A 19,230-nucleotide genomic window follows, 5' to 3' on the forward strand; every position below is an offset into this window, starting at 1 on the left:
ACAGCTCTTTTTTCCTTTATAAATGTTCCTTTTTTTCTTTGTTTAGTGTCATGTTTACTATTTTTTGTTTTATCTGAATATCATCACTGTTCTTTTGTTTTGTTTTGACCTTTACTTCCCTATGTTTCCTCTAATCTGCCATTTTGTTTATTTTGAATTCTATGTTTCATATTAGAGGCATTTCTCAGTTATTTGGTAATCCTTGGTTATCTGCTTAAATTTAGGAGTTGAAAAATAAAAGTTTAATTTGGAGTTCCAAGGGCTTATGTGGATTTGACCATATGTACTTTGCTGAAGGATGATCAAGATAGGTTGAGTGAGATTCATCAGGGATCCTGAGATCTCTTCCCTTAGGCTGGTCAGATTCCCCAGAGAAGCCTCTCCCTATTGGCTGCTAGAAAACAAAGGCCTGGTTGCCAGCATTTTAAGAGTTAAGTGAGGGACAGAGGTCTTAGCCCCTGGCAGCCATAATTTCATTAATCTACCTATTTTCTGTATGGTATTCCTTCCTCAACTCTACCTGTTGTTCTTCAATATAGAGACCATGTTTTTCCTCTGTTTATTCCTTGGCAGTAAATAGCATGTAATTGTTTAATTGTATTAATATTTCTTAAACAGCCTCTCAAACAGTCTTTGTTAGCTCCTTTTCTCGTCTTCCCCCACCCTTACTTCCAGAGATCCCCACAACTACAGATTCTTGAAACTTGGGAAGTTTCTGTAGTGCAAATTGAGTAGCTTATTAGTTCTGACTGCTCAGCTCTCAGGACTGCTCTATACGACTTGACATTTGTATTCCAGATTTCAAGATTTTGTTTCACCTTCTTTCCCATTCTTCTTACCTTAAAGGTTTATGCCTTTTTGAAAATCTCTTTACTTGCTTTAAAGGAGTTTTGGGGGGAAGCAAAAGATATGTATTCAATTCATTATCTTTCCCCCAAAGTTTCCAATATGTTTTATGTATTTGTTTAATTTTATTATTTTATTAAATGTTATTTTACTTTAAAAATACTTAGGGTAAGATTTTAAGCAAATAATAAAAACCCCTCTGAGAAACAGGAGAAAAGAAGAAAAAGGAGAGCTGGAAAAATAATTATAAAGGGCATATTTGGGTTCCAGAGATCACATTTTGAAAGCCATAATTTGGAAAAGGTGAACTTCAGATGAGGGTACAGGGGACAAAAAAAAGTCCCATATTATGATGTGAAGCATTTTGTATGACAGTGTCTTTAACAGATCTCATTGGTTTCAATTACCTTTGGAAAAATGGCCTCAAGTCTTCTTGACTTTTCCAGTTTTCATTTACTCACTGTTCAACAAACATTATTGGGCACAAGAAATGTTGACTAAGGTCTAAGAATACTAAGGTGAATAAGATAGTTATTGCCTTCATGGAATTCACAAATAATTAATATATAACATGATAAGAGTTACAATCCCTTGGGCACTTTGGGAACATAGAGGAGACAGTGACTAACTATCTAGTAATCAGATGCCAGAGAAATAACAGAAAAACCAAGAGAATGGGCACCACAAAAGAGGCAGTGGATAACAGCATCAAATCCTGTCAAGAAGTCAAATCAGTTAAGGGAAAGTAGTAATTGGATTTACTACCCATCATCCATTTAACCCATCCCCCTGCCCACCTCCCCTCCAGTAACCCTGTTTGTTCTTTATAGTTAAGAATCTATTTCCTGATTTGCCTCTTTTCCCCCATGCCCATGTGTTTTATTTCTTAAATTCCACATATAAGTGAAATCATACATATTTGTCTTTCCCTGATTTATTTCGCTTAGCATAATACACTCTAGGTCCATCCATATCATGGCAAATGCCAAGATTTCATTCTTCTTTATGGTTGAGTAATATTCCATTATATGTGTGTATTTACATCTTCTTTATCCATTCATCAGTCAATGGACATTTGGGCTCTTTCCACAATTTGGCTATTGTTGATAATGCTGCTATAAACATCACGGTGCATGTGCCTGTTCCAATCAGTAATTTTGTTTCCTTTGGGTAATACCTAGTAGCGCAATTACTGGATGTACGGTAGTTCTATTTTTAACTTTTTGAGGAACCTCCATATTGCTTTTAATAAGAAAGATTTAAACTTACCTTTTCTTATGGGGAAAAGCCAAAGTAGAAGAAAGGCTGATGATACAGGGCAGGGTGAGGATGACCCATGGGGCAAAATCCTTGAGGAAGCAAAAAAGAATGAGATCAAGAACACAGACTGAAGAACTGATTTTAAACTGGAAGAAGATTCCCTCTTGAACAGAAGAGAAGGGATGAAGGATATTGGGCAAACCAAAGCTTATGTTTGGGTCTGCTGGCATGGAGGTCTTTTTCTCTGTGAAATAACACGCATGCAAAGTCATCCGCTAAGAGTGAGAGGGTTGATGTTGGAGTCGGAGGTTTGAGACTCAGGAAAAGCTTAAAATAACTAGTGGAGAAAAAGGAGAGAGAACTGGCTACCATCTAAAACTTCAATTGGAAACCACTAGTTTAGTGCTGCACTAAGCTTTGCAGTTATCAGTGCCACTTACGAGCAATAGAGATAAGGTTTGCCGTCAAGTTATGGACCTTGGAATCTAAACTGTGAGTAGAAAAGAAAGTAAGGAGGAGAGAAGGAGGTAAATAAGAAATGAGCCGTTCAAGTGTGGAGGTCTGGATGAAGACCACGAAAAGCTGGGGTTGGCGAGTAGATTTAATGAACTTGATTTCAGAATCGGAACTGCTCAGCGATGACAAGGTATTGGCTCTAAAAGCCAACTTCTCGGTTACTCTGTAGCCAGGTGGTCTGGGTCGGCTCCAGCGGTTTCCCGCCACCTCCGCACGCCCAGCAAGAGGGATGCGGCCCGGCGCGTGCGCACTCTGCGCGCGAGCTCGTCGCGCCTGCGCACGGCGCCGCCACCGCTCCTCCTTCCATCGGGCGCTACACCGCGCGGGGCTAAACGGCCTTCCGGGACGCCGCCCGCCGCGAGGAGTTTGCTGTGCCCCAGCGCCGCGAGCCCCGGTGACTCGCCCTCGCTCTACCCAGAAACCTTCCGCCTGAGCCCGCGCGGGAGGAGCGGGGCCTCTGAGGGGAGCGGCTACCCCGCCGGCCCCGGTCTCTTTCCCTGGCGGCGGTGGCTTCTTCTGTAGGACAATATGTTCAAGAGAATGGCCGAATTTGGGCCTGACTCCGGCGGGAGAGTGAAGGTCAGTCCCCGGCCCACGCCTCCGCTCCGGGAGCGGTTCTCCGGTCTTGGCTCCTCCCTGCGCAGCGTGAGGAGGGCCCGTTTGCTTTCCCTCTCGCGCCTTCTTCTCGGCTCGGGGTTGAACCGCGGTTTCCAGACGGGGAGTCACAGCTGCCGCGGGAAAATAAGTGTTTCTTTTGACTACCGTTTGGCCGCCTTCCCTCCAGAAATCAACCGGTAGTGGTTTGGGGAGAACTGGACATTGTTGCCGAGGCAAGTAGCCAGTTGGAGGGCTTGGTGTCATCTTCTGCCAGCCCCGGGCACCGCTAAACCGGGGTGCCGTCCACCTGAGTGTGAGGATAGTAACAGCGGCAGATACTGGATTACGCGCTTCCCGTGCCAAGCACTGTAGCTAACCGCTTTCCTCGGTTCTCTGATGCAGTCCCTCCAGCAGCCTTACGGAGGCTTACCCCACAGGGCACATGCAAGTGTGATCGCCAAAGAACCCTATCCCCAGGGTAGGATAGTTGAGGCAGCTTTCCAGAGTTCGTGGTGTTCACAGAGCCCCCCAGCTTCCGCCAAGATATGAATCAAGGCATGCAAAGAACGTAACACTGGCTGGCACAGAGAGAGCATTCAGTAAATGTTCGCTTTTTTTTTTTTTTAATTGTTGTAGAGCCTAACGTGATGTTTGACACTTAAACGTTTCCCTCCCACTTCCTGCATCTCCTGGCACGTTAGTTTTTAAGGCAGGACTAACTGGTTCTTGATAGAACACCTATGTTTACCCCTTCTGATTTCAGGTTTATTGCATAAAGGAGATTCTTCTTTAAAAAACCAATCACCCACGTTTGCACCAATCTAGTTACTCTAGCTTTTCTTCGAGTCCCTCTAGCTTTTCTTCGAGTCCCTTTCTGTGTCCTACTGCTTTCACATAATTTTAACTGTATGCGCATACAACTATTACACACAGTGCTTTCATATCACATGCAAAGTAGGAGTTCTTGGAAAATTTCAAAAACTGCCAAAATGTATTGGAAGGGGGTCAGGTAAAACTCATAGTACCAGAAATTTCATAAATAATATATTTAGCCAAGCTTTTTGCACAAGATTTTGGGTTGATAGGAAAGTACTACCAGAAGTTTAAAACATTGGCTTTTGGAGAACTTAAAAAAACTTTCTCTACTTGTGGTTATGTAAGGTTCAAAAAGTTTGGGGGCACCAGGGCGGCTCAGTTGATGGAGCGTCCACCTCTTGATTTCGGCTCAGGTCATGATCTCACCGTGGTGGGTGTGAGCCCTGGGGCAGGCTCTGCGCTCGGTGTGGAGCTGAGGCTTGTAGTCCTCAAATGCTTTTCTGTCAAAAATGAGTGTGAGTTAGTCACGTAGAGTCTTAAAATTAAGGATTTATTTCTCATTCTTGATGATTGTTATGTGGTCTTGTAGGCATCTTTTTCAAATTTAGATAAATTTCATTCATATAGAAAGTCTCTTGATAAAGGAACCCCCTCTGCGTCACTGAGGAAATCTGCAAGTTTCCAGTAACACGGTAACAGCTACAGGATCTATTGTCTATTCACCTTATGCTCATTTGTTCAGGCCTTAAACCTGTGCCACAAGTGTCACTAGCACTTCCTGTGACTATTTAAATTCTCATACAGATTGCTTGCCTTCTTCTGAACTAACTTGAGGCTTGTAGGGATTGGATTTTTTTGTTAATTACCAGCCAAAATAGAAAGTTTTTTTTCATTTGTTCGCTGCTCTTCCTCATTTCTTAGTAATTGTTGAGTACATTGGCATAGCACTTTTCACATGTGTTGTATTTTGCACTTGCACAGTCAGTTACATTCTTACTGTTGAACAACTAGTCTCAAGTTTCATGTGAAGTTTCATGTCATTCAGTATTTTCTCCTGACTTGAAATTTTTTGTTTCTCCTTTCCATGATCATCTGTCAACACGCACCACTTGTACACTTACCAGATGTGCCAAGAAACATGTACTTACATCTCAGAACTTAACACATAAGTAATAAAATGAACAATGTTTGCCCTAATTCTACCTAAAATCCTCTCCCAAACTGCCTTTAATATTTGTACTGTATTTTGGGAAACACTGCTATAAGCTGATAAATCAGGACATTATTACCATCAAGTGATGGCAGTCAAAACTGGTGGTCTTAATTCCTGAGGCTCACTTTCAAGTTTGTAAATAGCCTTTTGCCTTTCTTCAAAACAAAAACAAAGAAAAACCTCTCCAAGTACTTGACATGACTTAAATAGACATTTTCAAAGCGGGAACGTTATAATTAATCTGGTGTTTAGTTACTTGTGTTAATATGAAATGAGAATAATCGTCTGAAATTGATTTTTTGAGAGAAATCCACTTTATAAGCAAACTCTACATTTTTAGATCACCTGCCATTCCTTAAAACAGGTTTTCACAGCTCTTATTCTGTACATTTGGGTAATAATACAATATTAATTGATGTTGAAATTATTTTTCTTTTAGGGGGTTACTATCGTTAAACCAATAGTTTATGGTAATGTTGCTCGATATTTCGGGAAAAAGAGAGAAGAGGATGGGCACACCCATCAGTGGACAGTGTATGTCAAACCGTATAGAAATGAGGTAGGCACTTGTTTCTCCTATAACTGTTTTGAAGCCATGGTTTGTTTTTGATTGAAGGTAAATTATAATATTATTTTATAGTAACTTCCTGATTATAAAATTGGCCCATTGTAGAAATGTCAACCCAAAAAAGTTGAAAGAATAAAGTGAGAGTTGTCATCATATAACTGTTAGCAGAAATCAATTTTGCAAAACTTTGTAACTAAAATTAAGTTATGATAACAAGAACTATGCTACAAACACAGCACATCTTCCAATCATCACATCTTAAGTTAGCCTAGTATTTAATCAGGTGTTTCAGGAATAGTAGTTCATACTTTTTAATTCTTTAACAATTGGTAAAAGACCATCAGAAAGGATGAATGGCAAAACTGCTATATAATCTGGCTGCTGGTAATTTTGTTTTGCTGCTGAATCTAATGTCTGGAATGCAGTCAGTACATAGTAGGTATTCAGTAGATGTTAATTGAACAAATATTTCTCCATTTAAAACCCTTTAAAGCACAAAAACTTTCATATGAATGTTTTTAGCAGTGTTATTCTTAATAGCCAAAAAAAAATAGAAACAACCCAAATATCTTTCATCCGATGAATGGGTGAATAAAATGTAGGATATCCACACAATGGAATATTACTAGGCAGCAAAAAGAAATAAAGTACTGATACATGCTACTACCACATGGAATAAATTTAGAAATGTTATGGTAAGTGAAAGACGCCAGACCAAAAGCCACATACTGGATGATACCATTTTATAAAATGTCCAGAAGAGGCAAATCCATAGACACAGAAATAGATTGGTGGTTGCCAGTGAATGAGGAAGAGGGACTTAGGAGTTTGTGCTAATGGGTATGAGGTTTCTTTTTTGTGTGATAAAAGTATTCTAAAATAGATTATGGGGATGGCTGTACAACTCTGAATATTCTAAAAGCCATTGAATAGTTACTTTAAGTGGGTGAATTACGTGGTATGTGAATATCTTGACAAAGCTGTTATTAAGAAAAAAACCTTCAATGACTACATACATATTCTCTCAGTTTTTATATATAGATGGCAGAACTAATTAATTCCTCTGTATTTTAGGATATGTCAGCATATGTGAAGAAAATCCAATTTAAATTACATGAAAGCTATGGCAATCCTTTAAGAGGTACAGTACAGTTTTTTTATTCATAATGTACAAATTTAAAAAGATTTTGTATTCATAATATACAAATTTAAAAATATTTTATAATTATTTTTTTCTCTCCTTTCAGTTGTTACTAAGCCTCCATATGAAATTACTGAAACAGGATGGGGTGAATTTGAAATAATCATCAAAATATTTTTCATTGATCCTAATGAAAGACCTGTGAGTAATGATAATCTTTGCAACCATAAAATAGATTTTTGTAATTGTGAAAATGTGACAATACTTGAATAGTTTGTTATATATTGACGTTTTTATTCAGATACACTTTATGTAAGCTTATCGCATAGTATATTTTGCCTTGAGTTGAGATTTTTCATGGGAAGTGCCTTTCAAAACTTTAATTTTTCAAGTATAGAAAGATGGGATATAATGTGAACATTTCTCAGAAAGAAGTCATGGGATTGTGTGATTACTAGAACAAAAAAAAGTTTAAAATTCATTAATATTATTTGGTTATTAGTAATAAACAAGATGAGTCCAACTGCTGTCAAGAATGAGAATACCCACTTTTTATAGTTAAAAGCCCTAGCAATAGTCTTTTTGTTTTTTCAAGTTGCTGTCTGTACTAGCAGCTTTACTTTATATTTTATTCATGAATTTTTATTTATAACCACTGACTTTTTCATCTTTTGATCTCTTCTTATCACATTGTTGCTTGATAATGTAAAATGTCCCTCAGAGCTTTCACTTTGATTCCTCAGCAATTTTGTGAGGTTGGTGATACCGTCATTTTAGAGATGAGGCTACTGAGGTTCAGAGATCAAGCCATATTGCTCAAAAGCACAGTTACTGTGGCAGAGCTAGTTTTTGAACCCAAGTTATATGCACTCAAACCTCACATTCTTTCCATGACCCCCCCTTTTTTTTTTTTTTTTTTGACTAAGTCCACTCAGCTTGTTTTGTTTGTAAACCTGTAGGGTCACAACTTAGTTATGGCTCCCTCATTCCACATATGCATGACTGGTGCTTAACTCTAGTTTCAGGTCATCACCGTTAATTTTCATCTTGTTAGATTCAGTGCATTCCTTTAGCACCAAACATTTACACTTTAATTATCAGATTACATTTTTAGAAGTGTATGTGCTTCTAAAGGAGCTATGACCTGGGCCTGTAGTTCAGAGAATTAGTTCCTAATGGACTGCACCAGAGATACTGGAGTTGTTTGTTAAAAATTTGGACTCCTAGGCCCCATCCCCTGGAAAGTCTGATTTAGTAGGTTTGGAGAGGGGGCCAGTACCCAGGTGATCTTGGTGCACAGTAAGATTTAGGACCCATAATATAGGCCATACTCTTCCTGCGTAGGAATTTCTTCAGGCAGTCTTTCAAATGAGAGTCTTGTTTGGGCTTGTTGTCTCCAGTAGACAGACTCTTGACTTTTGTCATTAAGTGAAACATCCTATTCAGATCTAGGTAGTTCTAAATGTAAGAAAGCTCCAGTTTATGGTAAGCTTCCTTGAACTTTTCACTGATAACTGTTCATACATTTGTTTTCTTTTCTCCTGAATAATATCTATAGCTTATTTAAATACTTTCCATGTGATAAGGTTTCCAGATCTCCTATCATTCTTTTGTCCTTCTTAGAATAGAATACTTTCAAAAGACATTATATTCTACTTGGCAAGAAATTATTAAATATCCATTATTTGTCAAGATATTGTTCTAGGGGTCGGATACAAAGATGAGATGCTGTTCTTGTCCTTAATGAAAATAGTCTATTAGGGAGAATAGAGCACAGAAATGCAGCAGATATTGAGAGAGGAGAAGAAATCAGTAATGCTACTATAGCAGAAACTCTTTTTAACTTTGTAAGATTGCTTTGAATTCATTTTTACTTTGAGAATGTGCTGCCTTGTCTGTTCTTCAACTGTCTCACCCACCACTCTCAATTGGAAAATACATCTCTGAAAGAAATGATGGTATCATATAACTTCAGTATGAGACAACATTCAAAGTCCAGTCTTGGAAAGAGTGGTTATGACACTTTTGCAGTGATGAACTTATTGAATGAATAAATTTCCATATAGATCTACATAGGCCTGAATTTTATTACCCAAAAACTATTGTCATCTTTTTTTTTTTTTAATGTTTATTTATTTTTGAGAGAGACCGAGCATGAGTGGGGGAAGGACAGAGAAAGAGGAAGACACAGAATCTGAAGCAGGCTCCAGGCTCTGAGCTGTCAGCACAGAGCCCAACGTGGGTCTCGAACTCACAAACTGAGATCATCACCCAAGCTGAAGTCGGATGCTTAACCGACTAAGCCAACTAGGTGCCCATCATTTTCTTTTAGTACAATGAAGCCTTTATACTTTTTTAATTGTTGGCTCTTTAAAATAAGTCATGAAGGTTTATTTAAAATATAGAAGAAAGACCTAAGTAACTTGTGACTAATTCCTGTTACCCAATAACCTATTAATAGATTAAGCCATTATAAAAGGAATGGTTATTCCTAAAAGCGGAATGCTAAAGTTGGGTTTTTATTCCTAGAATTATCTTCATAGCTAGTATAGGCATTTCCATTGCTCTAAGAATCTTCAAACATCCTTCAAAATTAGAGACATTTATCTTGATGTTTTTCGTTGCCTATATCTGCATGAATGCTTTTGGGAATCTGAATAATAAATTTAAGGAAGGACAGTTTTATGATGCAGTTTTAAATTTCTCTTAAATTATAAGAGTAAAACGTGCACACGGTTTTAAAAAATACTCTAAAAAAATACAAGTCTCCTGTATCAGTTTCTTAGGATTGCCATAATAAAGGACCACAGACTGGGGCGCCTGGGTGGCTCAGTCAGTTGGGCATCCGACTTTGGCTCAGGTCATGATCTCACGGTTTGTGAGTTTGAGCCCTGCATCGGTCTCCGTGCTGACAGCTCGGAGCCTGGAGGCTGCTTCGGATTCTGTGTCTCCCTCTCTCTCTGCCTCTCCCCTACTCATGCTCTGTCTCTGTCTCAAAAATAAATAAAACATTAAAAAAAAAATTTAAGGACTACAAACTGAGTGGCCGAAAACAGCAGATGTTTATTCTCACGGTTCTGGAGGCTAGAAGTCCAAAATCAAGGTGTTGGCCATGCTCTCTCCAAAATCTCAAGAGAAGGAGGATCCTTTCTTACCTCTTCTAGTTCCAGGTAGCCCCAGGTGTTTCTTGGTTTTGGCAGTATAACTCTAATCTGTGCCTCCATTGTCACCTGGCCCCTATCTCTCCTTGTCTCTGTGTGTCTTCTCTTCTTAGGAGGACACCAGTCATACTGGATTAGAGCCTAACCACTCTATCTTAACTTAATTACACCTGCAAAGACCCTATTTCCAAGTAAGGTCACATTTACTAGTACTAAGGGTTAGGACTTCAGCATATCTTTTGGCAGGGTCACAATTTAACTCATAACATTTTCTTTCTCCCTTCTCTGGCCCCTTCCCAAGAAGAACCACAGTGATTCTTTTCAGTTCTCTAGAAATTACTCCATGCATCTCCTATATTTCAATCTGTTTGATTTTTCAATTTTATTTTTTTGTTTTATTTTGAGAGAGAGCATGTGCAGGTGAGTGGGGGAAGGGCAGAGAGAGGGAGAGAGAATCCCAAGTAGGCCCCATGTTGTCAGCGGAGCCTGATGCAGGGCTCAATCTCACAAACTGGGAGATCACCACCTGAGCTGAATCAAGAGTTGGACACTTAACTGACTGAGCCACCCAGGTGCTCCTGATTTTTCAATTTTAGGTAATACTGTCACCTCCTCATGTGATGACAGATGGTTCTTTTTCTTCATCATTCCAGGCTTCTTTTTTTGTCTTGCTGGAGGAATTATTTCAGAAAGGATTCCTGAGTAATGAACCTTTGAACCATTGCTGCCTGAAAATATCTTTATTTTTGCTTCATATTTGATTGTTTGGGTGAAAAATTGTAAGTTTCACAGGAGGACATGCTTTCTTGTCTTTGAGTGATGGGAGAAGGGAAGGGTAACAGGCCTTGCCACCACACAGCATTCTTGATTTCTATAGCTGCCGACTTTGGGCTTGGAGCCTCCCTGGGGTTCCACTGGGAGTGCTGGCTCTGACCTCTGCTGCTGTTTTCTGCCGTAAGTTTTCATGTTGTGAGTTTTTCTGTTCTGGTTAATCCACTCACATAGTCTCCTCTCCCTTCTGTCTACTCCAGAAATTGTTAAATTATCTGCTTTAAATATGGTGTATATAGGGGCCCCTGGCTGGCTTAGTCAGTTGAATTTGACTCTTGATTTTGTCCCAGGGTCGTGGGACTGAGCCTCGCATTGGACTCCACACTGAGTGTGGAGTCTGCTTGAGATTTTATCTCTCCCTCCTCACTTCTGCTCCTCTCCCCTGCTGTCATGCTCTCTCTCTCTCAAATGGGAAAAAAAAAAAAAATTAAGTATGGTATATCATACATGTTATAATGATTTTAGCTAACCTTTTAGAAAATTCTTTGAGGCCTCTGAATTGGTTTCTATAACATCAATTCTGCTGTTTTGCTACCTAGGTTTTACTTTGTTCAAGTAATCACACATTATGCTATTATGCTGCAAAGCTTTTCCTTTGATGTCCTATTATACCTGTTCTTAGGTATTTTGAAGACCTGTTGCTCCTACAGAAGTAAATTATCATTGACTTTTATTTATTATGTTATTTATGTAATAATAGATCACCGAAGAAATATTTTGCATTCACTGAGCATTTTAGTATTGGTTATTTATTTTGAAAGTATAAAATCTTCCCTCTCCCTGTAAATTTGTAGACTTTAATCTTCACAGAATAGCTGTCAAAATTGATCTAGTTTTACCTGTGTAAATAAAAGAATTCATATCTTAATGATTTTCCAGTTTAATTTCTATAGCTGTATTTTATATTGTTTTTCTATGTAGTCATTTTGTAGAGACGCTTTGTAACATCCATACTTACTCTCTTCAAAGCATTCATGTTTAGTCGATGTGGATGGATAATGATACCTAATAGGAAAATAAAATACAGAGTTTGAGTGATTTGCCACACAGTAAGTTGTAGTTGAGATACGATCCTGAATTTGACATGTTAGCTAATTCCAGTCTCTAATTCAGTTACAGAAATCATGATGTCTCACGATGATGAAAATCATTGCACAGGTGTGACATCTATTTTTATTTCACAGGTGACCCTCTATCATTTATTAAAGCTGTTTCAGTCAGACACCAATGCAATGCTGGGAAAAAAGACAGTGGTTTCAGAGTTCTATGATGAAATGGTAAGAGGATTTTATAATCAGAATTTTAAAAGCATTTTAAGTTGTAGAACTTTGAAGTTATTGGTCTTTTTTCATTCTATCCCATTAGATATTTCAAGACCCAACAGCAATGATGCAACAATTATTAACAACATCTCGCCAGCTAACGTTAGGAGCCTATAAGCATGAAACAGAATGTAAGTGCCATGAGTTCATAATTATTCTGAAAAATAATGTATTCTATAATGGTAAAAAGATTATGATTAGTAAGTATTAAATTTTTTTCTAATGATATATAAAGGTAAAATTTTTAGGAGTTAAAAAAAATGTATTACTATAGAACATCTATATAAGAAGGATGTTTTAAATTGTTCTCAGAGTAAGGGTGCCTGGGTAGCTCAGTTGGTTGAGCATTTGACTCTTGATTGCAGCTCAGGTCATGATTCCTGGGTTGTGGGATAGAACCCTGCATCGGGCTCCACACTGAGTATGGAGCCTGCTTGAGGTTCTCCCTGTCTCTCCCTCTGCCCCCTCCCCTGCTTGTGCACTCTCTCTCTTTCTCAAAAAACAAAACAAAACAAAAAATTGTTTCCAAAGTAGGCTTACTTTCAGAAGGGTAAAGAACAGCCTCTCACATTCTTTGAAATACTGTCTTTTATTCTCTAATTACTTTTAAGCATAGCTTTTCACTAATTTTGCTTAATCTGTTACTCAGTCATTTCCTGTTTATTAGTCTTTGCTAATAAAATCTGTGTGAAGAACCTTGCAGAACACAATTAGAGTTGACTCTTGAACAACGCGGGGGTTAGGGTTGCCAACCACCCTCCCATCCCCACCTCCCAACGGTCAGAAATCTGTGTACAACTTTTCACTTACCAAACACTTAACTACCAATAGCCTGCTGTTGACAGGAAGCTTTATTGGTAAACAGTCCACACATATTTTGTATACTTATATGTATTTTATTCCATGTAATAAAGTAAAGTATACTATGGGGTGCCTGGGTAGCTCAGTTGGTTGAGTCTCCAAATCTTGATTTTGGCTCAGGTCATGGTCTCATGGTTTGTGAGGTCAAGCCCCATTAATCTGAATTAATGCTGGGGTGGTAGGTACTAGAATGACATACTGATAATCAGTCATGTTGTATTTTCCCTCTAAGCTAACATGGCCTTAGAATCCCTTACACATCGCTTAGTGCAGCTACTGCCAAGCATTTGCACTTGGCACTCAACGTGAAACCTATTTGCCATCCTTGTGTTAACATTTATGTCACCATTCATTCAGTTGTTCCTTTGATGTTCCATTCATTTGCTTCTAGTATATTTTGAGCCCCAGTTATATGCCAGGCATTGTCTTCGGTTCTGAAGATAGAGCAGTATCCAAACCAGACAAAATTCTTGCTCTCATGAAGCTTACATTCTAGTAAAAGAAAGGCAGATATTAAATAAATAGAACAATAAAGCGTAAGATAGTGATTAGGTGATATGGATAAAAATAAAGTAGGGGAGGGAACACCTTTGGTAGGAGGAGATAGTTGAAGTTTTAAATATCAGGTCAGAGAATGCTCCCTGAGTTTGTGGCATTTGAACAGATACCTAAAGGAGTAAGGAAGTGAACCATTCTTTTTTTTTTTTAATGATTTTTTTTTTTTTTTTCCCAAGAGAGAGACAGAGAGCAAGCAGGGGAGGGGCAGAGAGAGAGAGGGAGACACAGAATCCGAAGCAGACTCCAAGCTCAGAGAGGTTAGCACAGAGCCTTACACAGGGCTTCAACCCACGAACCATGAGGTCGTGACCTGAGCCGAAGTTGGACACTTAACTGACTGAGCCACCCAGGTGTCCCAGAAGTGAACCATTCTTATCTGAGGGAAGAATGTTAAGTGTCAGGGGAGCAAGAAGGGCAAAAACCCTAAGGTAAGAGCATGCCTGGCATATCTGAGTAGGCCAGTGTGACTGGAGTAGAGTGAATAAAGGGACAAGAAGGGGGAGGTGAGACCAGAAAAGTTAATAAGGGACCAAGTCATTTAGGGACTTGAGGGTAGCCGCAAGTACTTTACAGTATTAATTAAACAGAAGGAAATGTGAAGTTGTTTGTGGGTTTTTTAACAGAAGTGACATTATAAAACATTTTAAAAGATCAATCACCCTGGCTGCTGTGTTGAAAACACACATAAAGCAAAAAGTATAGTGGCAGAGAGAATAGTTAGGAGGCTGTTCCAGTATTCCAGATATGATAGAGTGGTAGGTGGTACCAGAGTAATAGCAGTGGAAGTGCTGAGAGGGTGTCAGGTTTTGATTTATTTTGAAGATAGATAGAATAGGATTTTTTGATGGTTTTAAGAATAAGATGTGAGAGAAGTAGACAGAATAACTCTTAAGGTTTTGGGCCCAAGGAGCCAAAAAAAACCATCGTTGCTTTTCATAGAGGTGGGAAGTCTGGGAGGGGTAGGCTTTGGCAGAAAGATTAGAAGTGCTGTTGTGGGCATGTTGAATGTGGGATGCCTGTAAGACATCAAAGTGGAAATGCTGGTAAGGGAATTGCACCCACAAGTCTAGTATTTAAGGAGAGGTCTAAGCTAAAGATACACATTTGGAAGTTAGTATATGGATGGATTTATAAATTTTAAGACCAACTAGTATCATCAAAGGAGTGAGTAAAGATAAAAAAAGAGGTCTAAGGACTGAGCCATGGGCACCAACATTTAGAGATTAAGGAGATGACCAGAAAATGAAATTAAGAAATAGCAGTGAGTATGGAGAAAAACAAGGTGCATATAATGTAAAGTCAGGTGAAGACAGTGTATCAGGAAATAGTCATTAGCTCTGTCCAATACTGCTAGAACCGATACTGATAGTGGCCCAATGCTGATAGATCAAGTAAGATAAGAGCCGAGAAACGGGCTAGTAGAAGTTCTTGATGACCTTAGGAGGAGCAATGGAAGAATTGTAAGGACAGAAGATCAACTGAAATGGATCAAAAGAGAATGAGAGAAATGGAGATGGAGACAGGTGCTGGGGGCAACTGTCTTGGAGCTTGGCTATAAAGGGAAGTAGTAGCCTTGGAAGTGGTAGCAGAAGCAGGATATGGGGTCAAGAGGTGGGGAGGGGGTGCAATATCAGGGGGGAAATAAGCCAGTATATTGTAGGCCACAAGGGTGAACGCAATAAAAGAGGGAGTGGGGGATGAGAATGCAGGAGAGAAGGGGGTTGTGGTTTAACTGCTAATGGTTGTAATGGTGTTTTGTTCGTATTTTCATGAAACCTGTGACTAGGAGTTACAAGAGCTGAATACTAATTACAATTTTGCAACTCGGTAGTCACTGAAAATTTTAAATCACACTGATTTAAAAAATTTTATGCTTTATTTTTTACATCTGCAAGAACATTTACCTGGACTACTTTGTTATAAACATAGAGCATATGTATATGATCACTTTTAGAAGGTAAAAAGCACTACTGATAGGCTATTTTGTATTAGTCATTTCCTCTTCATTATAGATCTTTCTCCTATACTATGGAAATGTGCTCAATTCATAAGAGTAAACTTCTCTTTTAAAATTCAAATGCCCACAGGGGCATCTGGGTGGCTCAGTTAGTTGAGTGCCTGACTCTTGATTTGGGCTTAGGTCATGGTCTCGCAGTTCCTGGGTTCAAGCCCCACATTGGGCTCTGCACTGACAGCATGGAGCCTTCTTGGGATTCTCTCTCTCTCCCTCTGTCTCTCCCTCCCTGTCTCTCTGCCTCTCCCCAACTCACTCACTCTCAAAATAAATAAACTAAAAAAATAATGACCCAAGTGCCCACATTTTTGTATTTTCAACAAACTAATATTAATTCAGGTGTGTATAGTAGGTAGTACTGATAACGTGTTTTATAAAAAGGACTTTGATGTGTTAAAGCTTATGGTATGAAGTTGTATAACCTTGGGAAGTTTTTAATCAGTAAATTACATGTTTTGTATTCAGTTTATTTTCTTAATAGTATCTAATTCCATAAATGATATTGGCACAACTGTTAAGCTTTTGGAAGGAAAACTTAATTTAGATCGTTGCTCGTAGCATTTACAAAACAAATTCCAGTTTAATTAAATGTAGTAAATTTTTTTTTTTTTTTTAAGTCAAGCAACCTGTCATTTAAAAAATTAGAGAAGTGACTTTCTGTCCTGGTTAGGAAGACTTGCTAAATTTGTGGTATGAGAAGAAATCACATTAGAAGAAATTACATGAAAAGAAAGGCAGACTTGGCTTTGTAAAATATATTTAACTTCTACATTTCAGAAGGACGAAAAAAAATAAATTTGTGGAAAATATGGCAAGGGATTCATAGCTTTAAAACCCTGAACTCGATAACGTGGAAAAAATTTTTGAACTTCAGTTGACAAATAGACAAAAGCCATGGGCAGACAGATGAAAGAAGAGATGGCTAGAGAATAGAGTGGGAAAATATTGGCCCTGCTAGTAATTTTAAAAATGCAAGCCAAACATTAGTGGGTTGCCATATTTGTATCAAATTAGCAAAAGGAATCTTTAATAGTAGTACATGTTAAGGATTTGGTGAACCTTGCATTCTCATGAATTGTTTAGCCTTTTTAGGAAAGCAATTTTGGAATCTTAATCAAAGACATAAAAAAGATATGTACATTTTTACCAATTTGAGGGCATAACACCCAATATTTGGTTATAATAAAATAATCAGAGCTATTAAACGCTTACTGTTTTTACTCATCTAAATCTGTAAATGTATAAACTCATTTAAATCTACAATAACTTTTTAGGTTATCCACTTGGAAGAGGGAGGCACAGGGAGTTTAAGAAACTTGCCCAAGTTTACACGGCTAGTTAGTGGTGGAGCCTGAACTTCATCCTAGGCAGTCTTCACAACTTAGGCTCAAAAAACTTAGCAATATATTTAGATAGAGTAATACTCAGAGTAGAGATTGCATGTTATGTAGCATATTAAAAGTTTATAATTTTCTTTTTATCACATTTCTTTATTTTTGAGAGGCAGAGAGAAAGCGTGAGTGGGGAAGGGACAGAGAGAAGGGGGGGACACAGAATCTGAAGCAGGCTCCAGGCTCTGAGCTGTCAGCATAGACCCCGATGCAAGGTTCGAACTCACGAACTGTGAGATCATGACCTGAGCCAAAGTCGGACCCTCAACTTACTGAGCCACCCAGACACCCTGCATATTAAAAGTGTATGAACCTATTTACATCAATAAATTTATAGAAAATTGCTTAAGTACAGTGATCTGGCTATTAATCACTTCTATAAGGAATCATTAAAACGATAGTGCACATGTGATAAGAGCTTACTGTGTACTAGATAAGTGCTTTACATTTCTGAACTTCTTGAATACCTCTAACAACCCTAGGAGGAAGGTACTATTAGCCCCATTTTGTGAGTTAAGGCCCTAGATCATAGACTTGAGGACTTGTCCCAAATCACCCAGTGAAGCCAGGATTTAACCCGCGTCCATGCTGTCTTTCTTTTCTGTTGATAAACTGTTCTGTCTCTGTGTAAAAGCCTCATAGTTTGTGCTTCTACTGACTAGTAAGTTATATGACTTGGCAAAAATAATTCCTCTTTGGATTGGTTTCCTCCAAATTGAGGCTTAATTTGGAAATTTAAAATAAGTTTTTAAAAATTGTTTTATTTCTTTGTTTTGAGAGAGAGTGTGCGAGCAGAGGAGGGACAGAGAGAGAGAGAGAGAAAGAGAGAGAGAGAGAGAGAGAGAGAATGCCAAGCAGGCTCTGCACTGTCAGCACAGAGCCCAATGTGGGGCTCGAATTCATAAACTGTGAGATCATTACCTGAGCTGAAACCAAGAGTCGGACGTTTGACTGAGCCACCTGGTGCCCCAAAACAAACATTTTTTTATATGATCATTTAATATATAGGAAGCAGAAAACTGAAACAAGCTAAAAGCAGTTTTTGAATTTTTTCCTTTATGATCTCATTGTTAATTAGCCCAGGTCTTCTTCCAAATATATCATGCCCTTTGCAGTCTTACGATTTGTCAAAAAATAAAGTGTAATGACTAAGCCAAACAACAGGAATCTATATTACAGTGAATGCTGTCCTTTTGACAAAGAAGTCGGATCAGGTCTTCCTGACTACATTTAAAACTATCTGTTGCCGTTTGTACAGGACTTCTTATTGCTTCCCAAATCTATATGTGCTGTTTCCAGGGCCTGCAGTGTCCGCTTCTTCCATCTGATTCCTTTCTCATTCTTTAAAACTCAGTTCAGATTTTACTGCTGCCAAGAAGCCTTCCTTGACACACACACACACACACACACACACACACACACACACACCCTTTCATGTTGGTATGAATCCAGTCTGCTCTCATAGCTCCCTATGACACTGTAATTCATTTTTCTTTCTGGTCTATTTTCTTCCTCTACCTCAGCATCTAACAAAGTGCCTTTCACTCAGTATACATTTTATAATTGATGTGGAGAGAGAGGGAGCAAGGAGAGAAAAATTTTTGCATAGTAAAACACTCTAAGTCTAAAGACAGACAAGCCATGAAAAATACTGTATTCATATCACAAATGACTAGTTTCTTTAAAGTATAACAAACTCCTGCACATCAGTAAGAAAGGCCAATAACTAAAAAGCTTCTGCACAGCAAAGGGAAGCATTAACAAAATGAAAAGGCAACATAATGAACGGGAGAAGGTATTTACAAATGATGTATCTGATAAGGGGTTCACATCCAAAAACATAAAGAACTCCTGCAACTTGATAGCAAAAAAAAAGCAAACAATCCAATTTAAAAATGAGCAGAAGATCTGAATAGTTTTCCAAAGAAGACACACAGATGGCCAACAGGCACATGAAAAGGTGCTCAATATCACTCATCAGGGAAATGCAACTTAAAATTACGATAAGATACCACCTCACATCTGCTAGAATGGCTAGAATCAAAAAGACAAGAAATAACAAGTGTTGGTGAGGACGTGGAGAAAAGGGAACCCCGATGCACTGTTGGTGGGAATGTAAATTGGTGCAGCCACTC

At 38.5% G+C, this 19,230-nt stretch overlaps 1 protein-coding gene across 4 annotated transcripts in view; it reads left to right on the top strand.

Moving 5' to 3' along the window:
- Positions 1 to 2,904: 2,904 nt before the first annotated feature.
- Positions 2,905 to 19,230, top strand: part of YEATS4 (YEATS domain containing 4) — an 80,381-nt gene continuing 64,055 nt past the window's right edge. For 2 of the 4 annotated variants that reach the window (XR_008300337.1, XM_027071275.2), the window contains exons 1-6: positions 2,905 to 3,201; positions 5,688 to 5,807; positions 6,891 to 6,957; positions 7,064 to 7,158; positions 12,134 to 12,226; positions 12,315 to 12,402. Coding sequence is in view for 3 of the 4 variants with exons in the window: in XM_027071275.2 (XP_026927076.2) it covers positions 3,151 to 3,201; positions 5,688 to 5,807; positions 6,891 to 6,957; positions 7,064 to 7,158; positions 12,134 to 12,226; positions 12,315 to 12,402 (514 nt within the window). In the remaining variant the exon portion in view is untranslated. The remainder of the gene's footprint in view (positions 3,202 to 5,687; positions 5,808 to 6,890; positions 6,958 to 7,063; positions 7,159 to 12,133; positions 12,227 to 12,314; positions 12,403 to 19,230) is intronic. The other 2 variants (XM_053226476.1, XM_015063603.3) reach the window with 2 other exon arrangements.

The sequence above is a fragment of the Acinonyx jubatus genome, chromosome B4, assembly GCF_027475565.1.
Source record: "Acinonyx jubatus isolate Ajub_Pintada_27869175 chromosome B4, VMU_Ajub_asm_v1.0, whole genome shotgun sequence".
NCBI classification, from domain to species: domain Eukaryota; kingdom Metazoa; phylum Chordata; class Mammalia; order Carnivora; family Felidae; genus Acinonyx; species Acinonyx jubatus.